At 50.0% G+C, this 12641-nt stretch overlaps 1 protein-coding gene across 3 annotated transcripts in view; it reads right to left on the minus strand.

Moving 5' to 3' along the window:
• Nucleotides 1–311: 311 nt before the first annotated feature.
• The window catches only part of TRPC7 (transient receptor potential cation channel subfamily C member 7), a 145966-nt gene continuing 133636 nt past the window's right edge, over nt 312–12641 (minus strand). For all 3 annotated transcript variants that reach the window (XM_007461394.1, XM_007461393.1, XM_007461392.1), the window contains 4 exons: nt 10297–10518; nt 9568–9648; nt 2574–2649; nt 312–603 (listed from right to left, as the gene is read on the minus strand). In XM_007461394.1, the coding sequence (XP_007461456.1) occupies nt 434–603; nt 2574–2649; nt 9568–9648; nt 10297–10518 (549 nt within the window). In that variant the 3' untranslated portion in view covers nt 312–433. The remainder of the gene's footprint in view (nt 604–2573; nt 2650–9567; nt 9649–10296; nt 10519–12641) is intronic.

The raw sequence follows: 12641 nt of genomic DNA on the forward strand, positions 1-12641 counted from the left end.
GGGCTGCATGGGATGAGGCATGATGGCCTCATGAGCCATGAGCCATCCGGGATGGCTTCCTGGATGCAGACAGCGCTGCAGTCCGTGTGCAGTGGGAGGGCACGAGTGTGCATCTGAGATGGCCTTTTCCTGCGCTGGTCACAGGGACATATGTCACTGTGACTGGCCTGGAGGTGTCACATGCATCGGGGGGGCACTTCCTCCCCTCCTCCTGTGGTCTAGTTTCTCACCCAACAGCCTAGATTCACAACAGTTCTGGGTCCAGGCAGGCCCCTGGGCTGCAGATGTCAGCAAGGCTGGTCAGGACAGAGCCAGTTGGTCCCCTTAGAGTCCTAGAGGAGTGGCCCAGGCCCCTCCCGACCAGGGCTGGTGGCCAGGGCATCCCACCTGGCCTTGGAATGCTGGTAGAAGTCACAGGTGCCCATGCAGGCTGTTAAATGTCTTTGCCTTTGTTCACCCTCAGGTGGTCTTTGTTTAAGTTCTTTCCAAACTTCTCGCTGAGCTGTTGGATGAGGTCTGCCAGCTCACCGGTAGCTTGAGATTTCTCTTCAAGAAGCTCGTAGCGCAGGCTGGAGATATCTTGCTTGATTTCCTTCAGTTCGCCTGCAAGGACAGATGAGATTTTGGTGAGATGAGCCTGCTGAAGGGGCTCATCCCATAGGCATTTGGGGCGTGCATCCTTCCCGCAGAATGTCAGGCTACTGGTCCAGCCCACCAAGGGTGGAGGTGAGGGGACAGGAGCTCCGTTTTGACCTAAATCCCACTCAGCTTCTACCGATGAAGGACCATTCATTCATCTGCTTAAGACCCCTCTCCCATTCCTGGTCCCGCTCTCCATTAGGGGTTTGAGGTAGATGGAAGAATCAGGATCAGGGCTGTGAACTGCTAACACCTATTTATCACGGTTGTTAGAATGCTGGTTTGGAGCCGTTAGAAGCAGATTTCAGGACTCTAAGCAGCACCCTTGTTAACTGAAACATTTTTTTCTCATTATGCTCCATGTTTTGTTCTGTCGTCTCAGGGAGGAGAAACTCCCAAGTGTCTGAGGGGATCAGCTCAGCACAGTGGCTGCGGCTGCGGAGCCAGGCCTCCTCGCAGGGGCAGGGTCTGTCCGCACCACGCAAGCAGCACCTCACCGGTGCACCACGGTAGGCCTGCCTTCTCCTCTTTCTCTAGCAAGGGACCACAGGTAGGGTCTTCTACTTCTTTCCACAGCGAACCTTGTGGTTAGAAATCCACATGGGCCTGGGCTGTGGGAATCTTCTTATTAAGCACAAAGGGGAGTCGAAAGGTTCTCTCCTGGTTTGAGAGATACTGGACTTGGCTCAAGTGTCACGTTAGCCATACCTGTGTTTTAAGTATGCCTTACACACAGAAGATGCAGAGGTCTTAAAGGTACAGTTTGGCCAGTTTTGACAAAGGCATACATCCCCTATTTTCTTTCCATGGGGGCTTTGTTGGGCCCCAGTTTCATGGTGTGATTCTAGTGGTGTGAACCTGGGCAGCCCCACCTTCTATGATCAGGTACATTCCCGTCAATCACGTTACACGCTGTGGGGAGCTGGCTGCCATGACACCCGGCAGTTTTGTATTTGAGCCCCAACGGTAGGGGTGGGTAGGTGGGCTGCTGCTCGGCTCCTAGACAGTGTCAGCCCCCGGGGCCATTCGGTCATTGCTGACCTTGAGGCCGCACTGTGGATGTCCCAGGATGAAGCAGAGGGTCACTAAATGACTAGGCTCCTTCGGGAGGCCCCTGGGGCCCTGGCAAGGGAGGGACTTCATACCTTTACTCTTGGAGGAGGCTCTTTCTAGGTAGCAAATACTTGTCCCAGGTGTCTCATGAAGATTAATTACCTGGTGTATGGTAATTTGCTTTTCGTTTAAGAGTAACTGCTTAAAATAGACTGGAAAATAACCCACACAGGGAAAATAATGTAGTTTGCAAACTTCAGTGTGCATCAGGATGACCTGGCATCCTTATCACGACGCAGACCCCCAGGCTATGCCGATTTATTAGGTCTCGGTGGGCTCTAGATCCGCATTTTTATCAAGTGCTTCTGAGGTGGGGGATTCTTTGAGAAACTGCTGGTTGGTAGCTTCTGAGAGCCAGGAAGTTAGACAGGACAGAGCTAGCTAGAACCGGAGCTGCCGCAGAATCTGAAAGAGGTGTACAGTCTGCTGCTGTCTGTATGTGTGCTCAGGGGATGAAGAATTCGGGGCCATCCTGAGCTCCAGGGACATGAGGCCGACTCATGGCAGCCGTGACTGCACAAGGCAGAACAACTGTTGTGAGCGGGGCTCCACACCCTGTTGCTGGTGCTGAGATGGAGGCGCTACACGCAAAGACTGGGGGGCGGCTTTAAGGTCAGAGCTAAGGGCAGCCCCAGCTGATGGTCAGCCAGGGGACAGAGACCTCAGTCCTACAACTCCGTGGACCTGAATTCTGCCAACAGCCCAATGAGCCTCCCCAGGGCCTCCAGACAGGGACGTAGCCCCACCGCCAACACCTTGACTTTAGCCTGGTGAGAACACGTCTGGCTTCCGCCCTACAGCAAATGGATCCAATCGCTTACCTTCATTGACTTCGTCATTTTCTCTATCCACCTGGGCCTTCAGGACATATCTTTTTATGAGCCGTTTCATGATTTTCTGAAATGTGAACATAAGGAAGGGATCAAATCAGCCCAGCTCCTGTGCTGTAGGTGTGAGTGCCTTCCCTCCTACAGGGCGCCTGTCAGCACTGGGGGTCCTCCCTTGTCTGATGCCTCACTTTCGAGGGGTGCCCTGCCTAGTGGGGAAGGTTCCAGTATCTCTGGATTCAATACCACCTGAGCCCGGGTTGTGAAAACAGGGTACTCTCAGTGGCAGAAGGCCCAGCCACGGAGAGAGATAGAATCACCTGAGATCCACGGGCACTGCTTGAGGGTCCTTAGGCCTGCCTCTACCCTGGCCTATGTGACCTTAGCCCATCATGCCCTCTTCTCGGGGCCTGAGCTCTGAAACACTTTCTTGTATTTGAACAACTGATGCGATCACGGGGCAGTAAGGAAATCTTAGCAGGCCAGCGCCGGTGGAGCTGCCTCCGTCAAGCTGCTGGGCAGGAGAGGAGGTTTGCTTAGCCCACAGTCAGGACCAGGTGCGGAGGACCAGTCCACTGTACTTTGGAAAATTCCTACCAGAGGCAGAGACAGATACAGCCTTGGGAGGGTTGGCCAAGATACCGCTTCCCTGAAGTCTCACCACATGCCCGACACTGTCACACTGTCAGTCACGCTGGAGGTCCCACTTATTATGCAGATTCTATAAGCCAAGGAGGCAGGAACACACAGTTAAGAGCCACCAAGAATAGAGCCAAGTGTAAGAAAGACTGCAGGCGGTGAACTTTGGATTTTGCCAGCTGGTCGGTCCAGGGTTACTGCGATATCGCAGGATTTAAAAATGTTCTGGTGGCCGAGCCTTCTGAATCTGTCGGAGCCAAGCAGCACCGTGAAGCGGGGGCTTCCCTGCTCCTCGGCATCCCTTCTGGTGACCGACTGGCCTGCTCACTCAGGACCGAGGGGACAGAGGTGGCATTTGCTAGCTTGAAGGGCCCCGAGTTCTGTCCCCAGCTTTGCTGTGTGAGGTCAAGCAGGTGGCTAAGTTCTCTCTGACTACCTGGGCTCAGGAAAAGCTTCTTGCAAGTAGAAGAGAAGTGAGCTGCCGGGATGCAGAGAGCTGGAGGATTGATCTCATTATTATCACCAACTGGTGGTCCCCTCAGGGACTTTAATGGTGACAGCCTTGCCAAGGAGGCGTCTCCAGCCCTGTGATTCCATGACTCAGCGTCCCGGGACACTGAGCTCTGAGCCAGCTCACGTGGGCCACTTCTGCCCCTCCTCAGCCCCTGCTGGTGGTCCGCTTGGCTCTGTGGTTTGTGTCGTGCTCTAATTTCAGGCTGAACGGTTCATTAGTGAGTTGCCTTCATGCTGCTGCTTCTCTGAGAGGCCTGGGTCTTGTCCTGTTTGTGGTTAAACTGCAATGCTTGATTTCTCACCGATGTTCTTGTAGTCAATAAGGCAGGTTACCTGAGTTTTAAGAATCTGTGCCTTTTGTGGGACTCGATGCTCTTTTCACTTTGAATTGGAAAAACAAAACAAAATAAACTTTGTCCTGAACCAGTTCTCATGGGGGAAAAACCCCAACAAACCAGATACCCAAGTATCTGACATTCTTACTGAATAAGAAATCTGGAAGTATTCTACTGCAAACTTTCAGGCCGACATAAGACAAAGGGATCTAGTTAAAGTTTGTTGCCTTTTTAAAGGAAAACGTCAAGAATTAGAGGTCCTTCCGTTTCTGGATCCATCAATTAAACAGACTGTATATTTACGACGTAAAATTATAAACCAGAGAATGGAAGTGGAGAGCTCCCTTTTCTGTGATGGAGCTGATCAGAATCCTTTCATAGCTATGGCAGCAGCTGTCATCCTCCTGGCTTCATGTGCACATTGTGTTTTAGTGCAACATGATTAAACTGATGACTTTAAAAGATTTCATAGTATGTGTTTATTATTAAGACAAATTTGTTGAGTACTTCCTGCAGCCCAGGAGTTGTGTTATCCTCCTTGACAAAATGACCTCATGGAATCCTCCCAGAAACAAGATGAGATGGGGGGTTGTCGTCTCCATTTATAGATGAGGTCACTGAGGCTCAGAGAGCGAGGTGACTTTACCAGGGCCACACAGCCAGAAAGTGGCAGATCTGGGATTTAACCAAAATGGAGACCAAAGCTGGGGCTTCGTCCAAGCTTCAGAAAAAGGTTAAGTGCATGATGGTTTTGGAGATGAGATGCAGGAAACTGGCTCCTGTTGGTCACAGGGGGCTTGGACTGCTTCTGGGTACCAATCTGTCCTTTACAAAGCACAAAGTCTTTTATGCAAGAAGAAGCCTCAGCTAGATTTCAGAGGATGGATTGTTAGCCTGCAGAAGAGGGTCACTGGTATGTCATTGTCCTAAATGCCCGAGGCTTGCTCTTGAACCCTGGCATGCTTAATCTGAGCTGTGGTTTCTGCAGACCTGCAGCTCCAAGGGGAGAGCAGCAAGGGTTTTCTTTTAAGCCTCTCACCACAGATTAGGATTTTAGAGGTTTAATGTGGAAGCAGAATCGCGTGAGCACGGCAGACATGCAGGGACCCTCTAACCTTCCTCCGCACCCCAGGAGTGACATGTACCTTAAGTGAGAACAGTGTGACTACCTGTTGGTTTCTTAGAGACTTCATGCTCTGATGATGACCTAGCCTCCCCTCTGGCATACGCATGTTAGACCTCTTGGGATCTGTGGGAGCAAGATGCCAGTCTCGTCCCCAGCAAGTCTGAAATGGTTAGAAAATGACCAAAGTTCTCTTAACGTGGATGCTACAGAGGATCTCTGTTTGCAGAAAAGATGAACATCAAAAGCCTCCCCTACTTCACTATGTGGAGGAAAAGCATGGTCCTTTGTGATGAGTTTGCGACCCTTCCTGGCCATCTTCCACAGAGTTTTCACTTCATGGAGATAACAAACTTTCCCCCGATTAACACGCCCTTGTCAGTGCCAACTTGGCCCACTTTGCCCTGAGGCATTTAGCAAGTACTGGAGATGAGAATATCCAGTGATCTTACTCAGGAAAAATAACTAATACTGAGGTGCCCGATGGGTAAGAATGGTTGTGACACTGAGACCCACATCCAGGGAGGGAGGCACACAGTTGCCCTGCCCAGACTCCAAGAGCCAGGTGGCCTCTGGCTGCTGCTGGTGAGGAGGGAATGGAAGGGACCGCTCTGTGCAGCCAGGGCAGCTGAAGACAGAGACAAGGAAGAGAATATACATGCTGAACATGGCAAACAAAGTAGCATCCCGAGGAAAGCAATGCTGCCACCTAGGAACAGAGAAATTGAGGAACATTTGGAAGAGAATGGACAAAATGGATCACAGGACAAGTCCTCTGTTAAACTGGGGTTTATCAGACCCCAGAATGGAAGAAATCAGCATTGGCAAGCTGTCTATCCTATTGGCTTTAATTTCTACAGAAAGGGTCATCTAGAAGGCAAAAAAGAGGACTCCCCACTGGGCTTTGGGGAAGGGATTGCATCATAAAAGTTGGGGCTTTTTTCAGTGATGGACTGTGCCTAGATTCTACGATTCGTTTGTGATGTCTGCTTTGTCCATGAATGAAATGTATCCTCAGAGACTGAGTATATGAAGTCTGTACATACCCCAACAGGTGGACATGCCAGATCTTGGAACAGGTCAAGGGTAGCTTTGATAGGAAGCACACTTTGGCCATTTTGCTGGTATCGTGGTTTTGTTCCATTGTTTGGTCTCATGTCCACAGAGCCCAGATTTGGAAAAAAAAAAAAATTACAAAAGCAAGGAAGCGATTTTGTGAAAAATGACAATTCAGACCCCTGGAAGCCTAAGAAAAGCAAAGCACAGAGAGCCTCTGAAGTTTGGAGGAAATGCCTTCCCTTATAACAGAGAGCCCTAAAAAGTTGAAGGAATGACAAGCTTCAAATAAACACCCAACCTGCTAAGGTTGAGCAGTCAAGCAGATGCACTAGAGACACAAAGGAAACAAGCTTAACAACTACACACGTATCAACGACCGGGGCTTTTATCTTATCGGGGATCGCTCCAGAATGTCTCAACCTCGACAGTGAGAGGCTGACAGCATACGTGCTCCGAAAGATGAAGGCTGTGGGTGTAGCCTGGATGGTAAGAAAGAGGGCGTGAACTGGGTTCCTCACATTCTTGGCACTTTTGGAAGTTGCTTTGAGAGGAAAGCAATACAGCGTGGAAGGCCACCAGTGGGCCCAAGAAATCGGTTGAGCCATTTTTAGATCCCTGCCCAAATCCTTCGCTCTGTACCAGTTGCTGCCCCGTGATAGCAAAAGCACCTTCCGTTCCTAGCTTCCTCCCCACAGGCTCAGATAGAGCTCTTCCCAGGGGCTGTCAGACACAGACAGGGCAGGTTCTGACACTGTGAAAAGGAGTAAGGGGCCAGTGCCTTGGCAGCGTGATGGGGTGCAAGAGGGGTGCCCTTCTGAGTCAGACAGATCTCACTTCAACCATCCGTGTGACCTTTGCCACGAAGCCTGAATTCCCTCAGCTGTTCAGTGGGGGTTACAGATCCTGCCTCTCTCACATGCCCTAGTGTCTAGTCTGCTCCAGCTGCCTGTCTGTGTCAACTCAACGTTTACACCTATTTGAGCAGATGATAGCTCAGGAAGATGCCCAGACTTGACCTTGAAGGACTGAGCAAGGTGCCAATGTACAAATGCAAGATGCTTTCTGCTCCATCCACTGTCCTCTCAGCCCTCTCCCTCTGACGCCCACTGGCCCAGTTTTTCTGTCTTCTTTCTGGTGACAGCGATTTGAATAAGTCGCCCGAGGCTTTTCTTGCTGGATTCACAAAATACAGGGTGAGCCTGCTTTCCCAGGCCATCAGTAGCCTGAAGCTGCAAACCGGCTAATCTGTGTAATCATAGCAGGAAGCTCTCCGGGAGACTGAAGGCTGCAGATGAAAAGCAGAAATGGGATTGCTCAAGACTGCTCTGGAACAGGGCCTCGTTCATAAGGGATTCATCCTGGGTATAGACATTCACCACATCAGCTGCTTCCTTGATGTCAGCTGCTGATTCTGCTCAAAACCCAGGAGAGATCTGGCCCTAATCCATTAGGGTTTTCTTTTCTTTTCTTTTTTAAAAATAATTTATTTTATTTATTTTATTTTTGGCTACATTGGGTCTTCATTGCTGCACGTGGGCTTTCTCTAGTTGCGGCGTGCAGGCTTCTCATTGCGGTGGCTTCTCTTGTTGGGGAGCACGGGCTCTAGGCACGCGGGCTTCCATAGTTGTGGCACAAGGGCTTAGTTGCTCCGCGGCATGTGGGAGCTTCCCCGGGCCAGGGCTCAAACCTGTGTCCCCTGCGTTGGCAGGTGGATTCTTAACCACTGCGCCACCAGGGAAGCCCCTGTTAGGGTTTTCTATCTTTTCTGTGGCACAGATAATCTCTACTTCTCTCCGAGAAGCTAAGAAATAAAAATCCTTCCCCTGACCAAAGGATTTGTCCTGTAAAATAAATCAAAGCAGATCAAACTGGTCAGGTCCAATTTTGTGCACAATTAAAGACAAGACTTGCCCTTTGCCAACTTTTAGCCCATGTCATCTGATAAAACTATAAGTACTATGAGGGATGAGCTGTTTCTTAATTGTACACTTAACTCCTCCTAACTGCACAGCTAGCTTCTGAAATATGGATGGAGATTCAATTAGAGACCTGCGTCTGGAAGATGCTAAGTCTGTAATGGCTCCCTCGGGGATGGTGGCACCAGGGTCGTATCACCTTGGCTTAGAGGAACACTCAGGACAGCCTCAGATTTACATCTGACAGGAAATGGTCAGCATGGGTAAAACTGCTGGCCATTGGGAGTGGGCAAGCAAGAAAAGAATGGCCTGCACGTTTATAATCGATAACCTGTAATAACCATTTATCACTGGCTGATGCAAACGGATACAGAGATTTTGCAGTAAGTTCCAAAAGCAAAGTAAGATCTGTAAGCATATAAGTTCTCCTAATTTTTATAACAACAGACTTTGCCTGCTGGCAGTCTAAGGTCAGGTGCTTACCGAAGACATCAATATCCACCTGGTTGCTTAAGACAGATCCCTGGGAGCCATCCTGCGTGCCTGCCTCTCCCTACCCCGCGCCCGCTGGTTTGCGTCACGTCCCTTTGGCGATGCATCCCAAACGTATATTGAGTCAGTCAGTTTTTCTCCCTCACCCTTCTCACACTCCAAGTCGCCATTCCTTGTACCTGGGTGACTGTCACATCCTCCTCACTGGTCTCCCTGCTTCCACTCTTGTCCTCACCGGCCTCTTCTCATTATAGCAGTTAGGTAGTCTTCTTAAAGCATAAATACAATTTTATCATCTTCTTCCTCCCCCAAGTTAAACTCCTCCCACTGCCTTCCTAGGTACATCAGAGTGAAATCCGCCTCCTGACCTTGCTCCAGGCCCCTGATTTGGACTCTGACCTCATCGCCCTCCCCTTCCCCTACTCAGAGCTCTAGCTGCTCTGGACCCACCAAGCTTCTCCCCTCTGGCTTTTGCTGATGCTCTTCCTCTGCGTGGAAGGCCCCACGTGGCTGTCTCCTTTTCATCTCTGAGGTTTTAGCTAACTGTCCTCTCCTTGAAGATACATCCTCTGACAGCCATATTTAAGCAGGGGCTCCCTATTTTTCTCCATTTTAACATCTGATTGTTTTCTTCTTGGCACTTTTATCTATTTGAAGTTACATATATATTTGTGCGTTTACTTGCTCATTGTGTCTCTCCCTCTATGGACTGGAAGTGCCAGTAAGATAGGAACCATGTCTGTATCCCCAGGAAGCAGCATGGTGCCTGGCATACAGTAGGCACTCTATAAATATTTGTCGAATGAAGGAAGGAATGAAGCTGTGTTCTGGGGGAAGTGACACAGCCATGTGACTAAATCGGTGTCTGAATGGAGTCCACTTCTGCCCATACCTGGGAAAGGGGTGGTTACCTGATATCTAGTGGGCTTGCTGTAAGTGTTATTTGCTGTCAGGTTTTCAGAATTCCTCATGCCAGCCTGGTAGCGAGTCTTCTGGGAAAAAAAAAAAGAAAATACATAATATATAATACATAATACATGATACACGATTGTACATACATACATGCTAGGACTCGAACAGGACCTGCCTGCATACGGGGCTGTCTCTAAAATGAGGACCCTCAGGAGGTCACTATACCCACTGCTGCTTGGCTTTCTAGAACGTGTTCCTGGGGCCTCTAGTTCTGTAGGATGTCAGTGGGTTACAAATTACTGTTTGGTCAGCTTTGTTTGGAAAGCACTCAGTTAAAGTGATGTGGGTGCCCTTCCTCCAAGACTCCCCAGAGATTTTAATATGCTAATAATTGAGAATCTCCAGGAGGGGGAGATAATGGGCAGGGAACCTTTCTTCCCAGTCATCATAATCCAGATACTTTCTGGGAAGAGCTAATCTGCTTCCGAGTCCACTAAGGAGTCCCTCAGTGGGGTCCCGGCTCAGCCTGCAGGAGGAGGGGCACTATGGCCGGCCGGCTGCCCCTGCTGGGGCTGCAGCTTTGCTGATCCGCTGGCTGATTCTGGAAAGCACGGGGTCCCTCCGGGCTCTTGACTTCCCTTGTATCAGGGGCACCATCTGAATCAAACACACAGCTCCCCCTCCCCCTCCTGCTGCCTCTCTAGCCCCATAAGTCCCACGCTACCTACCCTGAATTTAGAATTCAGCATGCCCATTTCAAGGTCATTTTCACAGCTTTTGGCCTTAGATTTGCAGAGTTTTATGAGGCACATCTTGATTCTCATTATGAGATAATAAAATGATTTAGGACTTGGCACTAGATTAAAAGGAGCAGGTAGAGTTCTTCCTTCATCAAAATAAGACAGCCAGAGCTTTGCTCGGGCAAACTTCCACTCCACATCTGCATCCTCCTGTGAGGCAAGGAAAATAACAGCACACCATCAGAGGCAGTGCTATCCAACAGACACATAATGTCAGCCACAAAGGAGAACCACACAAGGGCATTTAAATTTTCTCAGAGCCACATTATAAAAAGTAAAATGAAACAAGTGAATTAATGTCAGTGATGTTTTTTATTTAATCTGATAGATCCAAAATGTTATCATTTCAACATGTAATCATTATAAAAATTATTTATGAGATAGCTCAGATTTTCTTGGCATACCGAGCCCTCGAAATTGGCATGTATTCTACACTCATAGCACATCTCAATTTGGCCACATTTCGAGTGCTCAGTACATGTGGCTCGTGGCTACCATATCAGACACCATCATGTGTTTCCTATTAGAAAGTGTATTTCTCATTGGTCAGAGTGCTGTCAAATGATGTCAAGAGGTCTAGTGTATGTAATTCAAGGGGAGCAAACCTGATGAGCTGGCAGGAGGTAGTCTGGCCATGCCCTCTTCCCTGGTGGTGGTGGTGGTAGATTTAAAGCCCAGATCTGTTACTTCGGAGTTGGTGGCAATGCCAGAAACGCTGAGTGGGCCCCCCTGAGAGGTAGCAGGTGTGTGTTTTCTGTAGGGAGGCTCCTTGGGCCCCTGTCCTAGGAGGGCAGTCTGAGGCCAGGAAAGAGGCGTGGGGTTTGGAATCAGCTAGACCCCTACTAGCTGTGTGATGTAGGCAGTGGTCTTGGGCTTGCTCCTCTGCTCATGGTGATAGCCTGCTTCCCGTAGCCCTGAGGTCGGCACTGAATATGTGCTGTGTGAGCAGTGGGCTTTTCTCCACACAGGCCCGAGCTACACTTCGAGGGGTTGTGAGCCCAGCAGGGGCCCACATGAGGCTGCTGGGATGTGCCAGGAGAGTATAAGGTCATTACCAGCAGGCTTGCTTTTACTGAGACCCCATCAGCACCTGGCCTGCTCTATGGGGACATGCTATACAGGTCGTTTAGACCGGAAGCTTTGTGAGGACAGGGGTCGTTCCTGGTCTCGGCTGTACAGCAGAGAGGTGTGGGAGGGACTGCCGACCTGAGAGGAAGGGTGATGCAGTGGAGAGAGCACAGGATCTGAAGCCTGGCTGGGTTTAAACCCTGCCTCTGTTCCTTACTAGCTGTGTAACCATGGCAGGTGACTTAGCTGCTCTGGGCCTTAGTTGCCTCATCTGTAAAATGAGGATAATAATACCTACCTCATAGGCTCTTGTGGGAGTTAAAGAAGTTAATGCGGGAAAAACAATGTCAGGTACTTAGTAACCCCTCAGTAAGTATTATTTGTATCTCCATAGCTTAATACATTGCCTGATGTTCAACCTTCAGTCACTCAGCAAACCTCCTACTATGTGCCCACCTAGCGCTCACCTACTGTGTGCCTGGCCTGTGCTAGGTAGGTACTGGGGATGGCAATCCTGCCCTCCTGGGACACGCAGCCTGGCCAATGACACGAGTATGTTAACTCATCAGCTCTTTGTATCTAGAGCTGGGCTAAGAGCTGCGGGAGGTGCTGGGTGCTGGGGGTCCTGCCCCTGGGGGGTCAGGGAAGGCTGCCCTGAGGGCTAGCATTTGAGCTGAGATCCAAGGGGTGAGTAGTTCTCAACCAGGTCAAGTGCGGGTGGGCTGGGGTGGAGAAGAGTAGCAGTTAATTAGTGGAGAGGCAGTGAGAAGTGTAAACAACTCTTTTGTAGGCAGTAAAGAGCAGGAGACAAAGAGGTTCAGAGCTGGAAAGTGAAATGGAGGGAGGACTGTTTGTAGTTACTTTTTTTTTTTTTTAAAGATCAAGAGATGGGACTTCCCCTGGTGGCACAGTGGTCAAGAATCCACCTGCCAACGCAGGGGACACTGGTTTGAGCCCTGGCCCGGGAAGATCCCACGTGCCGCGGGGCAGCTAAGCCCATGCGCCACAACTACTGAGCCTGTGCTCTAGGGCCCGTGAGCCACAACTACTGAGCCCCCGTGCCATAACTACTGAAGCCCGTGCACCAGAGCCTGTGCTCTGCAACAAGAGAAGCCACTGCAATGAGGAGCCTGTGCACCGCAACAGAGTAGCCCCCGCTCGCCACAACTAGAGAAAGCCCGCACACAGCAACGAAGACCCAATGC

The sequence above is a fragment of the Lipotes vexillifer genome, unplaced genomic scaffold, assembly GCF_000442215.2.
Source record: "Lipotes vexillifer unplaced genomic scaffold, Lipotes_vexillifer_v1.1 scaffold217, whole genome shotgun sequence".
NCBI classification, from domain to species: Eukaryota; Metazoa; Chordata; class Mammalia; order Artiodactyla; family Lipotidae; genus Lipotes; species Lipotes vexillifer.